General features: G+C 44.3%; 1 protein-coding gene across 3 annotated transcripts in view; it reads left to right on the top strand.

The window, feature by feature from the left end:
- The first annotated feature begins 299 nt into the window (after nucleotides 1-299).
- ADCK1 (aarF domain containing kinase 1) overlaps nucleotides 300-18,400 on the top strand; it is an 81,456-nt gene continuing 63,355 nt past the window's right edge. For 2 of the 3 annotated variants that reach the window (XM_026849675.1, XM_026849674.1), the window contains exons 1-3: nucleotides 301-658; nucleotides 2,501-2,638; nucleotides 7,033-7,116. In XM_026849675.1, coding sequence (XP_026705476.1) covers nucleotides 2,513-2,638; nucleotides 7,033-7,116 — 210 coding nt within the window. In that variant the 5' untranslated portion in view covers nucleotides 301-658; nucleotides 2,501-2,512. Of the gene's footprint in view, nucleotides 659-2,500; nucleotides 2,639-7,032; nucleotides 7,117-18,400 lie in introns of all 3 variants that reach the window. The other variant, XM_026849676.1, reaches the window with a different exon arrangement.

The raw sequence follows: 18,400 nt of genomic DNA, 5'->3' as shown, positions 1-18,400 counted from the left end.
TCCCTGCCGCTCCCCGGGCCTCGGGGCAGCGCGATCTCCCGGGCAGCGCTGCCGCGCCCCGGCACAGGCCTGGGCAGGTGAAGCGATGGGCCCCGAGGGAGTCACCTCCCGGGCTCCGGGAGAGAAGAGGTAACCGCCCGTCCGTCCCCGCTCCCTCGAGCCCTGGGAGCCGGAGAGGCGGAGAGGAGCCGCTGTGAAGAGAGGGAACCCTTCGTGTGTCAAGTCGTGTGAAAGTCGGAGCCAGCTGGCTCACCTAGGCGAAAGCCGAGCTGAAGGTGATCCATCAATGCAGGGCTTAATAACTAGAGGCAGTGACATCCTGAGGCATATTTCACAGATGACAGGGTTTTTAAGATACCCCTAGGGGTGTTGGAATGGCTCATTTACATGGAAAAGGCTGCTCGACACCTTATGCAAAACTTGGAAAGACAATTGATTTCTAACAATTCCATTTCTGCACCTTATATTGGAGGGGTTTTAATTCTTCCCTTTTTATTGGTACAACGCATTGAGCATGAAAACAGGAACTTTACTACTGAAGAGCTCAGCTGCTCTGCCTGTTTATTTGCTACCTAAAGTTCCCATCTTCTGTTTGTGACGTACAGCTGGCGGGTATGGCAATAGACGTGATGTCACAAACTGCAGATTATAGCTTCAGGTAGTAATAAGACGCAAGAACAGATGGATTTGCATGCTGCTTTCAAGCGAATGTTCTTTCGATAATAAAGTGAAGGAAAAATAAAGGGAGGTGTATTTTCTGTGTTAAAAAAAAGTCACTGTTTGCACCTTTCACTTTCCAATAAATGAAATTTTACAAAAGCGTACAAGGAGCAGAAATGGTTTAATTAAAACATGTTGCAGAGAATGTTTTTTGAAGGTGACAGAGGATACAAGAGATTTCTGTACAAAAGAGATCAGTCTTCCAGGAAGAAGCGCTGGAATTTCTAGAATTTCAGTGGGGCAAGGGGAGGAGGGCAGCTTTTTTTTAGGAAGTGTGTGTTAATTTGGCTGTAGTCAAGGGTCCAGGTTTATTTTCTCTTGAGTTTAATCATAGGTTTGAAGGAGTCCTGATCAGCTGACTACCTCTTCTTTCAGGTGCTGACAGAGTATGTCTCAGCTTTTCTGCCTCAAAGTTATCTAGGGCTTTTAGGGAAAGAAAAAGAAATAATAATGTTTAGCTAAGATTCATTCACAGGGTCTCCTATGTTATACTAGTCTATTTTGCCAATTGTGTTCTTGTGAACTGTTTTTTAAAAGCTTGACCTGTATCACTGCATGTGTTTTTTGGTCACAAGACTTCTGAGAGAAAAGGCATGAGCCAGTCTGACCCCACTAAAGGTTCACAGTGAGAAGTAGGAAAGTTTCTCCATCTAGTCTAAGAGTGGGAGGATTAGTGGACTTGTGATGGGGTAAAAGCCCACACTCTGTCAAGGGTGCCCTTACAGAGTAGGTGAACCATGCCACTTGATAGATGGTATAAGCAGAAAGAATGGCCAATCATATTTTCTATCCAACACCAGCCAAAGAAAAGAAAAGGAATTATTTTTTCAGGTCTGAATCCTCTCAAGTGACATAATGAACCATAATACATGTATCACATGTAATGAACTACATACTTACGCTACTTTATATCCTGTAAGCAGTGAAGCAGTGCTCCAGAGTGCCTATTGTGGGAAATGTGTTTGTTCCCCACCCTTGCCTTCCAGAGAAAAAGTGAATGAGAAACGTCCTATCCCAGACCTGTGCTGGGCCTGTGACAGATCCAGGATTAGGCTGTTTATTCCTGCAGGTGTCCATTCTGACAGTGCAGTCCCTGCCTGGCACTTGAATGGGATGGTGATAATGAGAAAAATCTCACTTGGTCACTCTGATCCGGTCCCTCATCCCCTGCGTTGCATGCAGCTGTCTGCCACTGGCTGCTGGAATCGCACGCAAGCTCCAGGGATGCATTGCTGCTCCCTCCACCACTCATCAGTAGTGAGGCACTTTCATAACTAGTCCGGCAGAATTTCCAACAGGTTTTGGGTGCTCTTGATGTTGCAAGAGCTCCTTTTAAACCCTGATTTTTTATATCCGGTATTATCCCCTTGCAATCTGCCTACGCTGTGATATCTTCAAAACATCTGCATTGAAGAGGTGGCCTGTTGCAGTGATCAGAAGTGACTTTTGGGGATCTTGTGTTCCCTTCTCTCTAGCTACCTGTTCCTCCTTGTGAAGCCTTTGGGACCATGAACAAATGTTTTATTGCAGGTGCACAAGGTCTAGCAGTGAGTTACTTCTGTGTTTGTGGTCCAAAGCAGGAATAGCAATGGAGTCTGAGCAGAACAGCTTAAATTTGGTTGCTCCATGATTGCTTGAGCTCTTGGCTGGGGGCAGTGCTAGCAATGCATCATTAGCAAAGGAGCAATTAAAACTTGGATTGTTAGGTCCCTTGGGGCTGTAGGCATCAGTTCACTACATCCTTCTCAGATGTTACAGTTACTGTTTTGTGTCTCAGCAGGGTTCATCAGTCATGGCACAAAGGGCCTTGAAACTTGCCTCATTGGCAGCAGCTGCTTCTGGCATCTATCTGTATGGAAACAAGTACCTGGATCCCAATGATTTTGGAGTTGTTCGTGTGGGCCGAGCCATTGCCACAGTAAGTTTCACCTTAGTAATGTGCAGGAAGATTCCTAGGTGTGTAAGGGAATTTGAGTTCACAAGAACATGAGATTTCCTGCATTCCCAGTTGGCAGCTGTCTCCAGGAGTCAGAAGGTCAATAGGGAGCTCTGCAAATTGTTAACGCAGTGGGGAGAAAAGAGGTGAAAGCATATAAGGAATAAAACTGTTGTTTGCATGTTTTGGAAAGAAAAAAGCAGAGGTCCTGAGCTGTAGAGAACTGTGTTTCCCCAGATAAGGTGGGACCTTCAGAGCAAGGGCTCACTTTGGGCCCGCGTCTTCATCACCCAGGTACAGTGTCCTGCTGCCTTTAACAGTGACCTCGTTCAAACCATCTTGTCTGCATATGCATTTTTAACATTGGAATGTTTTGTTTTAAGGATCATGGTGGTTGTTGTATTGATGTGCCATGGTAGTTGTTGCCCAGTGACCCTTACTATGAGATCTGGGGAGAGGAGGGCAGGTGTTTTGAGGATCATTCTCAAAGCAAGAGTAAAGTGAGGATGGGAGATGATATACTTCTGAGATTGGATTGGTTTCCAGATTCGTAAAATAAATGCTAAATCTGCCTAGCATCGCCGCTGTTTCACCCTTGTGTTGATCACTGCTCCAGAAAACCTGAGAATGGAGACTGCCAGCTAAACAGGTTGCTGCCTTCTCCTTGAGGATATTGACCGATGAATCCATGAGCAGCCAGGAACAAGGAGACCAGAGACTCTGGAGGGAGTATCAGTCTCCCTGTACCTCACTTGCATTATACATCTGTCACTTCAGGCCACGATCTCCATCATTTACAGACCCCCAGTGGTAAGCAGCTGTCTGTCTGCATATTCTATGACTTTTAAGGACTTCATTAATGAGTTTTGCAAGGAATTGGCTCCTGAGGGCAGATGCAATAAGAAACAAGCTCTATGGGTTGGCTGTGCCATTTATATGTGGAAGCTGCACCATGAACTATTGTGAAAAATGAGTGTTTATTTTGAAAGGGTGAGGGCAGAAATATAAACTGTAATCTTTCCTTCTTACCTCATAAGTGCTAAGCTTCATGCTCTGTCCCTGACCATAAGGCAGTGCTGCCTGGTGGCAGGGAACAACTCTGTCCCTTTTACAGCACAGGAAACTGAGGGAACACTTCTTATGGTGAGAGGAATCTGCTATTCCTCCCCACAGCTTATTATGGCTGGAGGGGAATCTGCTATTCAGGCTATTTGGGCTCTCCAATCAACCCTTGAGTTCTGTCTGCTTGACCAGTGTTTCTCAGTCTTTCTTCAAGCCAGTGATTTTGTGGCTATGTTCTGGCAAAAATAAGTGAAAGTGTGCAGTGATGAAGCTGTGCGGTTGGTCTGTGTTTTGAGTGATGGTGAGAGATGAGTTTCTTGATGAATACGGAGTAGGGGAAAGGAGATTCTCTTTGCTTTAGATACTGGCAAATCTAAAGACACTGTGCTTGACTTTCATGTCCTCTGCATTCAGGGAAGTCACAAATCATGGGCTGTAAAGCACTTCACTGGCCTTGCTCTTAAATGCATTAGAGTGTTCTGCACCTGTAGCTGCAAGCAGTGACCTCCAAAACCAAGCAACCAATGGTCAGTCTTCTGTGTGTCTGTATACTTTTCAAACAAGCATTTTCTGTATCTTTTTGAATTCTGTGTTCCCTCTTATATGTAGGACTGTATATGGTTAGGTTGCTTCTGAGAGATTCTTTAGTCCTGATGCATAGGTGACCTCTGTCTTCTCATCTTGGGGTCTTCTCCTTGTTGGAAAGGCAGAGGTCATCTTTTGTCTGAACACTGGCAGTCCGAACTGGTCTCATCCCTTAGCTGTGGGCTGGTTAAGGCAGTAGAGAAATTAGATATGTTCATTTCTAAGAAGCTCAGCTTCTTGGGCTTGTTCTTTTTGTAAATTAAAGCTGAAACTCTGGCAAACAAGGGACTTGATATTGGTGGCTTCTACATGGACCTAAAGCATCTGTTCTTCAATGTAGCCCTGCCCAGACTTCTTACCTGCTGTTTGATTCAATCATCAGACCATAGCCAGGCAAAAGCAAACTGTAATTAAGAGGTTATAATTCTTAAGAGCTAAGTTCAGCAGCAGCAGACAAGTTATGGTGTGGCAAACAAAACAAAAGTCTGGAGACAAGAATACGTGGAGGTCGAGAAACCTGAAGTAGAACTACAGGACTCCAGACCGATTTCATCTGAGTTTGATTAGAAAGATTTGAGCTTGCTTGTATTTTAAGCGTTCTGGTTCAGTGGTCCTTTGCAGACTTTCCTAAGAAACTTGATGAAGTGCACTAGCAGAAAATTTCTTCTTGAGTCTCAGTTTAGAGAACTGGCTCTTGCTTATGTATGAGTAGACAACAGTTCAGAGGGAACATTGTGTCACGACTTGGTAAGAGTTGGGGATAGTTTTAGGAGTGGTAGAAGAGTGTAAGATGTTGAGAATTCACTGATCCAAAGTGGAAGCCCAAGTCTTTGGGATATTTAACACTGGACTGGGTACCAGATCAGTTAAAGAAGTATTCTGACATTTGTAAGGGGAGGGACTGGTTAATCTTGTATGTCTTTTTATGTCTCTGAGCTTCAGTCTCACACTGTAACATGAATGACAGACAGCACTAGTCTTGCATGAGACTGAAGTTAGTGGCATGAACAGCGTCACGGTTCAGTTTCTGTGTTCTGGTAAAATTAGAAACCTGGCAGAGCAGTTGTGCGTTTGCCATCTTTCTCTGAGTGTATCCCAGTTGTTTTGGGTATGTGGAAGGAACATTCTGTGCAGTAGCTGGAATACATCTCAGACACTAGTAGGGATTTGGCAATGTCAGAGTTGCCTATCAGGATCATCATAATACTAATTTAGTGTTTAAGATTACGATGTAATTAGCAACTGCTTAATTAATTCCCTCTTCCTCTTTAATACAGACCAATCTGTTAGCTGCTGCTTTTCAAGTTGGAGGTGATAATTACCCTCGTGGACCAGAGATAAAATAAGAACTAACTCAAGCCTTCATGCAAGGCTGATTTGAACCTTCCTCCACTTCAAAGTTGTCCTTTGAGGTTGCGAAGATTGTTTGAAAAAATTTTCTTCTGAATGGGTCTCCATGTATCTGTGCAGCTCCTGAGTTCACTAGGGACAAGAGAGCTTGAAAAAGCAGAAAAAAAAAAAGTTGCTGTTCTCAGTTTCCAATTTGGAAAACAGGAAACATGAGAAACCTTACCTCCATAAAGAGGAAATGTGTCAGTTTGTAACTGATTCCCAGCTGGGTCTCCTGTTGGATGTGTCTCTGAGCTTTTGACTGTTTCCCTGTTGTCAGTTCTGGTGATTTTGTCCCGAAGCAGATTTGATTCCCTTGCCTCCCTGGCTTTCATGATACATCAGTTGTGCTTTATGCCCTTCCTAGGCGTGCTTGTGGTAAATGATGGGGCTATTATCCTGTCCCAGAATTGGGGTCTTCAGTAGGAAGATTTTAGGAAAACTGACTTTAGATCTGAGTTATGCAAATGGTTCTTTATGGCAAGGACCTTGAAGTTCAAATGGCAGGTTAGTGGACAGGCTCATCTAGATGTACATTCATTCCCTTTTCTCCCTCCAAGTAAACTTAATAAACATGACCTGTATGTTTCTGTTCCGCTTGCTGGTGTTCTGACTATGGAAAGAGAAACTTTAGTCAAAGGATAAAATTGTGAAATACCATACGTTTTCAGAAATCATTAAGGCGCTAATTTAATTGTCTGTGGCTATGTCTAGCTAACAAGCTTTAGCTGGATCCCCAGCTGAAATTGTTGTTTTGTAATTGGGTATCTGACCCTTTGGCCCTCTAGTTCTTTGTGCACTTGAATATCCCTAGAAGTACTGCTGCTTGTGCTAAAGGTGAGCTTGTCTTCAGTCACTCTGCTTCCTGCTGAGCCATCTACCTAGACTGGGATCACTGTGCACCAGTGTGGTTAGGCAGGTTGGAGGTGTGAAGATGAAGTGTGGAATAACTGATGGGGCATAAACAGGGTCTGCATGGCCTCTGTTAATAGCAGCAGACCTTACTGTGGAAGCCCTGGATGGTTGACTGAGAATGGGAGTCTGCTGTGCAAGGCGCTATACAGATATTATGAAAATGCTTTGAGCTTCTGAAATAGAAGATAGTATAGGAGTACTAAGCATTGCTTATTTTTAATAGCTATGTGTCAATGAGGTCCCTGCACTGCTTTCTATAAATGTTCATTGAAACGGAAATAATTTAATTTCTTATAAGTCTGTTACCATAAACTTCATTGTGGAGCCTAAACTTTGTAGCCTAAGATATATACATTCTCCTTAACAGAAGTTTTGTTGTTTTGGTAACTGCAGAGCTTGCTCAACATCTCTGGTTTCATTTGCAGACGGCAGTTATCACCTATGACTACCTTACCTCTCTTCGGAGTGTCCCATACGGATCAGAGGAGTATGACTTCCTCAAATCACAGGTAGGTGATAGCACTGTGTTCCTTGGAAACTGCAAGGCACAGGTGCGTTGCTGAAGCCATTGCTGTAAAGCAAACTATCAAGCTGTCAGCTTAATAATTCAGTATGCCTTATACCAAATTAACAGTAAACTGTACTGCGTGTTAGATAAGATTCTTGCAGGACCTGCATTGCCCAATGGAGAAGGTCCCTTGTCTAGCCACATGTAACCAGTGCTTGCTTATGTCCATTAGAGATCAAGTCCTCAGTGTATGGGGTAAGGTGCATTTGGGCTCTGTCACCTGTTCTCTGCTGCCCAGACTGGTTGTGTGGAGGTCAGCTGCTGAGAGGGGCCTGGCAGTGGTTTCTTATCCTGCTTATTGCTTGGTAATGGCCATAACATGAAGGCAGGCAATTGAACAGATAATTAAAGTAAAAGGAGTATGTTGGAGGGGAAATAGTAGGGATGAATCAGGCTTGCAGGTCTCCAAAAAAATAAGAATTGGGCAAAGAAATGTACATCTCATTGCAAAACAGACTGTTGAGTTTTGATATCAGTAATGAACATGAGTAGAAAAAGTATTTCTAGTGAGAAGGAAGATAAGCACCCCTGTTGCTTCTTTCAAGTTTGTGCTGCACCTTTCATTCCAGCCTACAGCTCTACAGTACTTTCAGCTGTGAGCGACACAGAGTTTTAGTTGAGCACACATGGTGTATGTGGCCAGGGTATCTCTGCTATTTCAGCTCAGGGCCTCTTTGGAGTGGGAAATACGGCTTGTGCCAGATTAGGCCAGTCTGCATAGTATGTAAGGTCATTAACCTCAGTTTTCTTCTTAGTACATGTAGGATTTAGGCCACTGGTGCTGTTGTAATGCATGGGGTGGTGCTCTCCAGGGACTCTCAGACTGGAGGGACTCTGAAGCTGGAAACAGTGGTGGGCCAGGTAGAAATCAGTGACTTTGGACTCCAGCCTGCTTTAGTATTCTTTCGGCAGAAAATCCGTGTCATCAGTATGGTCTTAGAGTATTTGGGATAGTTTGCAGAGTGGCTTCCTTGCACTTGTTCTCATGCTCTTCTGTCTAAAGATGCTAAGCTGTTCTGTTGTAGCTCCCCATCCCAGGTGAGTGGCATTGATGCCCTGGCATAAACTAGAGATAGAAGTGTTGGGAGTCTGGAGCTTCACCTTCCATCTGCCCATGCCTCTGCCATGTGCCTTTGAAACCTGGTTTGCAGAAGAACAGCTTGCAGCTTTCTTGATCGACACCCAAGTTACAGAGTTACCAGTGCTGTGGACAGCTTGTCATTTGGCAGCAGTTTGCAGCAGCCCTTGCAAATTCCTGACCTTTTGCTGTGTCTCTCCATGGCTTCATTAACCTCTGTCATGCAGGTTTTGATGGTTTGTCAATTCATACCCGAGGCAGCCAGAAAGGGCTGGCACTGCACAGAGCTGTGCTCTCCCTGCTTGGCAAACAAGACAAGCTGAGTCAGCCTCTGCGTGTGGCAGAGCCAGTGGCAAGCACAATGTGTCAGCATGACACAAGAACACTCTGGCATGGCCAGCACTAGCCCTTGGCTGCATAAGGGAAATGAGCTGGGAGATAGGAGGAAGTAGGCACAGGCACAGCATGTCCTACTGTTGGCAGGTGTTATGGAGGACCACCACTGATCCTGACAGTGACAGCACTTGTGGGTTCCTCAGCAACATATGTGTACTGCTTGTGCTAGCAAAGCATCTGTTTGGCATGGGAGAATTTTTTAGGCCTGGGCAATTACATGCCAAACTCTTTATCTCAGTGCAGCTCTAAGTGGATGGCAACCAAGTCTTTAACATCTTGCAGCTCTTTTAACACTCTGGGAGCTGACTTTGTTGGTCTCGGACTAGCTCAGAACAACTTTTAAGAAGTTGCCCCATTGGAGTTGCTACTAAAGATTAGTCACTGAATGGGACCAAGAGGATGTGAATGCCCCTCCCAAGTAAGTGGTGTGTGTGAAGGATACTTATTCAGATGTTACTTCTACTAGCCTCTCCTGGATAGACTTCTGGTGTTCTCAGCCATTCATTGTACTCTCTTTGCTTTCTGTTCTTCCAGTGAGGCCATCTTAAGCTCCTCTGTATATGCTGAGAGTTTGGAATTTTCTTTTAAGCTTATGTATGAATTGATTACTGATTTCCAACCTCATTTTTGGAGCTGTGCCTAGAAGAGAGATTCTGTGAGGCAGGGATTTGGTGACTCTGGGACTGTGGATAGTGCCAGCAGGTCTGGATGCAGCTGCTGTGTCTCTGTCTCTGGTGAGGTTGTGCTGCGTATGTGTCTGGAATGGGCTTGCAGCTGGGAGTGGAAAAACACTTTTTGTGTGCATCTCCTCCTTGTACTCAGCATACTGGTGAGTGCTACTCTGTGCAAATAATGCTTAACTTGCTCTCTATGTATTTCCAGTTAGCCATTAAACTGGAGCCTCTAAATTACCAGTGACCATAGATGAGAGATGGGAAGCCTCAGTAGTGGCGCCAGTCCCTGAGCCTTTTGGGGCCAAACAGGGATATAGTCTTTAGGAAACAATTAAATGCAAAGCAGATTAAGAAGGAGATGGGTTTCCCAGGGGCTTTTAGCCAGGTTCCTGCTTAGCTCTAAGGAATTCTCTTCAATCTTACTCTATTTTTCCGTCCCTCATGGAGAACTTATAATGCTATTGCTCTCAGCTTCTCTGTTCTCAGCACCTTTTTATGGCCAGCAGATTGAGGGTGTTTCACCAGTTTCTGTGAGGCAGGAAACAGTGTCTGGGAATTCACTGTGTGTCCCTGGGGTTGGTTTGCTTCTATTTGCTTCTCCCCTCATCCAGGAGATAGGAGAATCCACTTTCCTGATACTGCTTATCTTTTTGATTCCTGCCCCTGCCTGTAGTAGAGAGAAACCTGCTTAAGTGGTCAGGCTTTATGTCCGTCCCAGTGGTTGCTTCATCTCACCACTGGTGGCTTGACCATGAAGGTAATGATCTTTCTTTGGAGTTAAGGATCCTTTTCTGGGGTGTCTGCCCTTTTCTTGCATTTGGTGATAATGCCAGTGTGCTGATGTCAAGGCCAGTGGTAGCCATGGTTAGCCCCAAGACATTGGATGTCTGTAGGTCTAGCGTCAGGAGCATTAGGGGTGATATGAGCTTTCTTCACATCTGTTTTGTTAAATGTTTCTGACCATCTTTGCACAGGTAAGCTTGGTCATTTCTTCCTGTTTCTACCCCAGCTTGTAATGGGTCAGAGGAGGAAGGAGGGCAGCCTGCTGAGTCAGTGCCATTTCTTTACCTATTGCTTTCTAAACAGTGCATTTTATTCTGTAGAGGGCTGCATTTCTCTAACATTCTTTTGCCTCCTTGAGTGTTTGACTCCTTCCATGTTTGTGTCCTCAGTCTCAAGTCAGCCTGCTCTGTGACATCCATTGTAGCACCTGGATGTCTTGGCTGACATTTCCTATAGTGCTGCATCAATTTCCGTTGATCCTGCTGTCAGTCAGGAGGTATCTCACAACACGCAGTTTGTTTAAGGGCTGGCATCAATGGGATTCTGAATTGTTGTTAGTGTAGTAAGAGGATTGCAAGGGGTTGGTCATCTTGCAGATTTCAGCCAAAGTGGCCACAGTTGAAAATCTTGAGCAGGGAATTTTTGTGTCATTTTCCTCTGTAAGACTGTTACTGTTGTGAATGTGGGTACAGGTATTTTTTTTTAATGGAGAGGAGATAGCGAGGAGAAAAAGGATCTGTGGTCAAGGTGTCTCAGAAGACAGTGGGAATCCATTCTTGAATTAACTTTGTTGGCGACAGAATTGCCTTGTCAGGGAAAAGCCATTTGGGAGGTTAATTAACTTTCTTCCTTTTGAGAGCAGAATGAGGATATTCTACTCATTCAAACTCCTGGTTATTGGGTTGTCAGTATCTGGGCAGATATTTGGAAGGTGTAACCTTGTGCCATCCTTATACAAAATATGATTTCTTGTTCTTTGGAGGCTATTCCTAGTGTTTGTTGTGTTTGCTTCTTATGGTGGAGTGGGTGTTTTCAAAATGAGCTGTCTCACCATGAAGTTGCCTGACTGAAGGATCCTGGAAAGCAAATGAGTGGGTGTATGTGTATGTGTTTTTCAAAAATAACCTATAGTTTCTGGATAGTTCAGACCAACGAAATAGCTGTTGTCTTTGGACTTCCCTCATGATTCAGTAACACTGTGTGCCTTGGATAGTAGGAAGTGATGTCCTAAAATAGTTTCTTCATCATGGACGTGGACTGCATCTGTAGAGAGGAATCTCCAGGAGCTCTCCATGGCATTCCTTCAAAAAGGCAACTGTGAATGGGGACTATGGGCTGTTCTACATCACAGACAGTCTGTTTAGTGGTGGCTATCTTTGCTTGTGCTTCAACCTGTGGTGAACTGGAGTGAGAAGCAAATGTACTTCCCCATGGACATGGAATAGCCGTTAGGTGGCAGTGACTTTCTGTTGCCAAGCTAAACAGGAACCAGTAATAGAGAGGTGAAGAGCTTCACAGCACATCCACAGTCCTTGATCTGATCATGTTTGGTTGCTCTATTATGTGCTCCCCAGGATATCTCTTCATCTGAAAGGCATGGTCTACGCTAATGCCGTCTAAAAAAGCTACTAGCAGGGCCAGCTGGTGACTTGATGACTCTACATTTGAGAGCACGGCTGTCTAGCAAACTTCCTGCCAACACATAAAGCATGAAAGCTTTGCTCTGAAAACACATAACAAGCTGTAAAATAAATCTTATAATTATAAGACACTTCCTTTTCCTCCTTCTGCTTTCTAGAGTGGTGTCAGCTGAACATTATGGCCACAGCATCTCTAGATTTTAATTTTGTAGCATTAGGAAAGTCCTTTATTTTGGGGGTGCATGCCTATGAAACAAGACATTTTCAGTCCTCAGCAGTGATTAATTCAGAGAAATGGGCCATCTCACTTTGACATTTTTTGAGGAGGAAGGAGAGAAGCAAGAGGAAAGAGGCAGTGCTTCATTTATTGCACTTCGTTTCCTTGCTGTGCAGCCTCACCCCTGAAGTGCTTCACTCCCGGAGCGTGAGTGTGAAGTGTCAGGTACACCACTTGCCCGAGGGGTCCTGCATTTTGCACCTCCCCAGCAGGAAACTCTTGTGCCTTTTCAGCATTTAGCCTTCTCTCCTCCAGGTGGGGCTATTTCATTTGAATCCCCGTAGACCTCATTACTTCGCTTCCTTATAGCTGATGAAGAGGTACATAATAGCCAGAGGAATATCTGAAAAATATCTCAATCGGTACAGTGAGGAAACCGTTAGGATGTAGGCTGCAAGGAGCCTGCACCTTGAGGACCACTATAAAAAGAGCAAATGGAAAGTGAAGAAATAATCCTGTTTTATTTAGTGTTTGGACTACGCCTCAAGTCCCAATGTGAAATGGACATTCAGCAGTGCAAAGACAAGAGATATGGCAAGAGATGATATCTCCTCTGAAGAGCTCATGGTTGCGATTTATTTATTTGCCTGGATTTTTACCCTAGATATGCATGGTGCAAATAGATATGAAGATGGTATTTCTCAGAGGGTTGAAGGTTTATGTAAAGAGGGAAGGAAACAAAAAGCAGGAATTGCTTAGGATGCCACTGAAAGTAACTTAAGATTGGTTCTCATGACTTTAGTTCAGGCCCTAATTAGGGATGTTTTCTTAATAAAGGACTGTGTAGCTTTGAACTACTGGTCAGTTTATATGACTTGGTTGCGGGAGACCATCTGTAAAATCAGTAGAGCTAAGAAGTAGCCAGTGCTTTACCTGTTTTAAGAATAGGAAGAGAGCTGGCTTGAGAATTGAAATAATCTTATCTGAGACTAGGAAAAATAGATACCTAGAAGATTCACTTGGGGATAGAGACACATCAGTACTTCCAACGGCAAACTAGGCTTCTTAGACGTTTTTGTTTGTCCTTTGAGCCCTTAACAAGACCTGTACTGTGGATTCTGTTGCCTTTTTTAAGGTTACTGTAGTCAGTTTACAATAAAGGACCCCAAATTAGGAGTACAGAGATGTCAAAACAGGAATGAAAAGACTAGCATGGTGTGCAGAGGATATTTCACGTATCGGGCTGGGTTGGAATTTCAGAGCAGGACTGAATACTGTTGATTGGCTCTGCTAAAACCAGTGACCTTAACTCATCCTCCCCAAAGTTTATCTGATAAAAGAATGTGCTGGAGGATAGCACACAATTATCTTACCTATCAAGCTAGTGTCTTTATTTAGTGTGTTAAGTCATTGTTGAGGGAATTGCTATGGTGGGTGGTGTCTTGCAAACACTTCTCTGGATTTCTTGGCATTGTTGAAAGTGTCTTAGTGGGTTCCAGGCAAACCCCTTTACCTATGTGGGCGCCACCCTGTTTGCATACTTGAAGGAAAGGTGTCTGAAAGGAACTCTGCTGACTTCATGCATCTGGTGTCCCAGGACCAGGCAGGACTCTGCTAGGCTGACAAAGCCCAGGGGGCTAGGAAAAAAGGAAGCTATGTTTCTCTTTCATTGGAGCAGTTTTAGTCTAGGAACAAAATAAAATGTAAATTTCGGTGCCAGGTTTGGAAGCTACCCCTTACTTTATTTACTATTGTGTTCAGGTGCTCTGCCTAGAAATCTGCTTATGTGAGCACATGTCTACATTTTTGTACATCTGGACAGGCCAGTCTGTCTGCCTGTAGGCATGTGCCTGTGTGTTCAGATGTGAGTGCTTTTGTTGAAGTAGCCACTTCGGAGACAGAGTCAAAGGTTCAAAGATGGCTTTGGAGGAGGGAATCCAAGGTGGTAATCACATTCACTGCTAGCCTAGTTAAGCCTACTTTTGGTCCCATAGAACTGGTTTGAGGGTTTTTTTTCCTCCTTGTCTCTTTTTTGACTTGAGAGTCCTGTCTCAGTGGCTGCAAATTCTGCTGATGGTGCACCATTCAGAGCAGCTTTCCACTCCTTCCTCTGCAGCAGCATCATCTTGGCAGGTCTGACACCAGTAACAACTTGTTTTTGTCAGTGTACTGAGCTGATGTGACTTGGAAGGGGCCCACAGGGAGCAGATAAACACAGTGACAAGGGTCATCTTTATACAGCCTCCACTCTGTTCCTAGCTCCCCTTTAACGGTGAATCTGGATGAGCTTGCAGACATGCATACACACATGCACAGTGCTTTATGAAATGCCTGCTGCTAAGCCTGGATCCATTTACTGTCTTGCCAGTTTTGCTGAATTTGGAGGTAAATTCACTGAAAAGGTCACTAGCAGAATTGCTTTTCAAAAAACCCAGCTCCTAAAATGTCTTCACTGCCCCTGCAATCTCTGTTTGAAAATGTACTCATTTTGAGTTGCCTGTGAACTTTGTAACTGTGCAGTCTGTTTGTTGTTGTAGGGTTGCTCTGAACAGAAGTTGTTTTTTACGGGATTGCCAAAGGGCATCAGGCTTTGCACTCCCTTTTGTTTATCATAGGACTGTTGTGTGAAGAGAAGTGTGAAGATACACTTTGCTCCCTCAGGCCCGTTCCTTTTCGTTCAGAGTCAGGCAGCACAGCTGGGCATTTCCAGAGCTCAGCAGGAGCTGTTTCATCTCTGCAGTGCCCTGGTATCGCCTGCTCTGACTCTCTTCCTCTCCAGGACAACTTCCCTGCTTCTATTTCTTGTATTTCTTGCAGTAAGATGAGGTTTTGCTGTGGCAGTCTGAATTGGGAGTTATTTGCTGCCAATATATGGAGTGGTGATCCTTGACTGGGGAACATTGTTATAATAAAATGATGGCACCTGAGTAATGGGAGTGAGAAACAGCAAGGCTTTTAGCTGGAACCTTGCTTTCCTCACTGTGAACTGGTGCTTGTACTGGGCTGTTGTGCTTGAAGACAAGAGGTGTCTGCAACCTGATGCATGTGAAGGACTCCCAAGAGCTCTATCAGCTCCTGCTTCCTTGACCAGAAGGGTTAGATCCACTGCAACTTTCCTGGACATCCATTGGCCCCAGAAGCCACAGGCTAGGGACTGAGTCTGTACCAGGAGTGAGGGTGATGTTTGATTCTTTTGAACCTATGTTTTAATTTTAGGGTAGCAAGTACTTGGTAATGTGGTTGAGGACTGAGCAAAATGCAGGCAGAAGAAGCTTCATGGATGCATCTCCTCTGGTATATCCCCATCTGAACGCATGCAGCTTCCCACACTAGCCCTGCGCAGCTGACCTCTCTGTTGACTTGTGCTGCCATCCTCTACCAGGCCTGAATCAGCTTCCTGCTCTCCTGATTCTCCTGCTGCCTGCCCCAGCTCTGCCCTTACCTCTCCCCACTGATACCTCAGCCCTGGCAGCAACCTCTCTGGCCTCTGCCATGCTGCCAGCAGATTTGATAGGGATTTACCCCACCCAGCCTTGCACTGATTGGTAACTCATGTGGCAAAGATTCGCCACAATCTTAATTTTCTGAGAAAATGGAGACATGGGTGCTGGGTGGATGCATTGCCGGCCCCAGGCAGGACAGTTCTTCCAGGCTGCAGCTTTACACACCTGTGTCAATGGCAGCTGAGCCAGCAGGTTTCCCCTTCCCAGTCCCCTTCTGGAGCAGGATTCCCAGCTCTGGTAGACTTTGGTCCTTACCTGGAGAGACACTGTGTGTATCTTAGCTTAATTCCTGGAAATCTCACTCCAGAAACAGTCAGGTTCTGTAACATGCTGAAATCAAATGAACACAAAACCCAGGGAACTCTTCCACTTAGAAACAGCTTAAAACCCCATTATATTTCATATTAACATTGAAAGACTAATGAAGGCATGCGATTTTTATTTGAAGAATACTAAATTACAATAAAGCAACAACAAAGAAGTCAACTTCTGTCCTTTTGCAAAGTCTTTGAAATGGTGGATATATGTGTAGCTAATGAAGGAAAGATCATTTAAATTAAAGAAACAGCAGTGTATAGATAAGACCACTTCCCCACATACCTCCCATGCCCATGGCAGATGCCCCTCCTTCCACCTGCATTGCTCAACAAATTTCATCTCAAGAGGGGAAATGAATTCTCAGTTGCAACATGCCTAGTAATTAACCACACTGTAATTCTGATGTGCAGTGCTGTCACCCACCATCGGGTGGGAGTGGAAAAGGCACTGCATTTTGTTGATGGTTGAACATTTGTTTTCCTCATCATTTTGACACCAGAGGTAATTGCCATTCCTGAAATATTCTCTTGCTACCATTACAAAGCAACTGTTAGGGACAAATTAATTATGAAGAATCTCGTTATGACAGATTAATAGCCCAACAGAGGAGATTTCTTTTTCTTCTTTTAGGCAACTGAATAGTAAAATCTAACAGCTCCTGTATAACTGCTAGAAACACGTGCTTCTCTGTAAGCCAACACATATTTTGTTGGAATGGGGAATTTGCAAAACTAGGACTAGAGTATAGAGTGGGTTTCCAAGCTTGCTTTTATTGAGCTTTTAGTTTCCCAATATCGTGTGCCAAAATGAGATTGAGTCTGGGCATTGCCATATGGAGGGGAGGTCTTCGTGGTTGGTATTGGACTGATGTCTTCTGTCTGGGTCATGGTTGAGCAGCATCATGAAGGCTTGGGAGTGAGGAATGTTAGCCTTATGGATTTGATGGATTTTAGAACAAGACATAAAGTCATTATCTGGACTACTTTATTGCCACTAAGGGTTCCCTGTGTCAGAGAGGTCTGATCTGATGTGCTGGTTGAGTTCCAAATGGCCAGTGATATTCTGTCTGCCTGTGTCCCCCTGGAAGTTGCAGACTACGTGCCCCAAATTTTTCTTGTGGGGGTGCTCTCCAGGGACTGTTGTGATGTGGCCCATATGGCTGCCACCTTCTAGTGGAGGTGATTGAGGCACCCTGCCTCCTTGTGACTTAAAGCCCAGGGGAGGATGAGTTTGAAATATCTGAATTGTTCATGGCTATGTTTAGAAGCTCACCCAATTTATGTGTAGTCAGGACAGCAATTCAAGTAGACTTGGTAATTGTGCTCTGAAAGAGGCAGTTACTGGCTACTATGGGATGCTGGTGAATCCCAGGTGCTGATGAGCACACAGTTAAAAAAGAGCCTATTTTAGGCTTCAGAATAGGCATAATGTAGATTTAAAGAAGCTCTTGGAGGAGGCCTGTTTATGATCTCAGCTTTGCCACCTTTGACGTCTCACTCAAGTTGTCAGGCAGTAGTGACTCAGCAAAGGGTCTCTCTAGTTGGGACCAGAGTCCCCTCTTAGCACTTCCAGCCAAGTGCTTGTACATGCAGCACTCTGTCCCTGCCCAGGAAAGGAATGAATCTTCAGTGGTAGTCAATGCACAGCCCCCCTTCATGCCACAGGGTCCTTAATGAGAGAACAGTGAAGCTGTACTCTTTTCCAGAGACTGAATCAAGACCATGTTTAGCCCATTTTCCATCTTCTCCTGCCTGCTGTTGTCAGCTCTCAGTTTCACTTTGACTTCGTACTTCAAGGGATCTGTATATCTGTGTGGAGTATGTAAATGCTTTAATATTAAATGTTTGAGGCTGGAAGTCATAGATAGCACTACTTTTGAATTACTAGCATCTGATTTAATTGCTTTGCTTCATGTCCATCTTGTGTAGTGTTAATTCTCTATGGTCCTTTTTGGCATGCAAATTTTGTCTTTGGGACTACTCACAGTGATTGTATTATGTCAGCAAGGTCTGATTCTTTGGAAGATCTTTTGTCAGTATTATTTTTCCATCAGGTTTTGCACTGATTGCCTTTTGTCTTGAGTTTACTATTTACCTTCTAGCCAAGGTTAGAAATTACCTATCTTTGACTAGCCTGTTGGTGGAGAGTGCCTGTTGCCTATTATCTCCACTGCAGTGTCATCTTTGTTTTTTCTTGTCCAGCATTAGCCTTTTATATATTCTTCTTTATATTATTTTTTATTCTTCCCCTTTTGTCAAAAGAACCTTGACTTTTGCTTTTGTGACATTCAGACCAAAACCTCTGGATTCCTAGATGGTGCTTTCTTTTTAAAATTGTGGCAAGTGTTGCCTGATTTGCAGTTTTCTCCACAGAGAAGTTGTAACTGGGTGGTGATGGACCAGTCTTCCCTTACCCTGCCCCTTGGGGTGCCTGCACAGTAATCTGTGGTGATCAGCATCTTTTAAGTCAAGAAAAAATACACCCTATATTTCCACTCGATAAAGCCCATTTTCTGCTATTTGTAGTTGATTCTCTGGAAGGTTTGGGGGGTAAGGGTAGGGATGTTCCTTCACAGGCAGTTGTGCAGAAATCTATTTTAGAATGTCCTAGGCCGAA

This window comes from Athene cunicularia, assembly GCF_003259725.1.
Source record: "Athene cunicularia isolate RWA chromosome 5 unlocalized genomic scaffold, athCun1 chr5_part1, whole genome shotgun sequence".
Lineage (NCBI taxonomy): Eukaryota > Metazoa > Chordata > Aves > Strigiformes > Strigidae > Athene > Athene cunicularia.
This window is presented reverse-complemented; position numbering and strand designations above follow the sequence as displayed.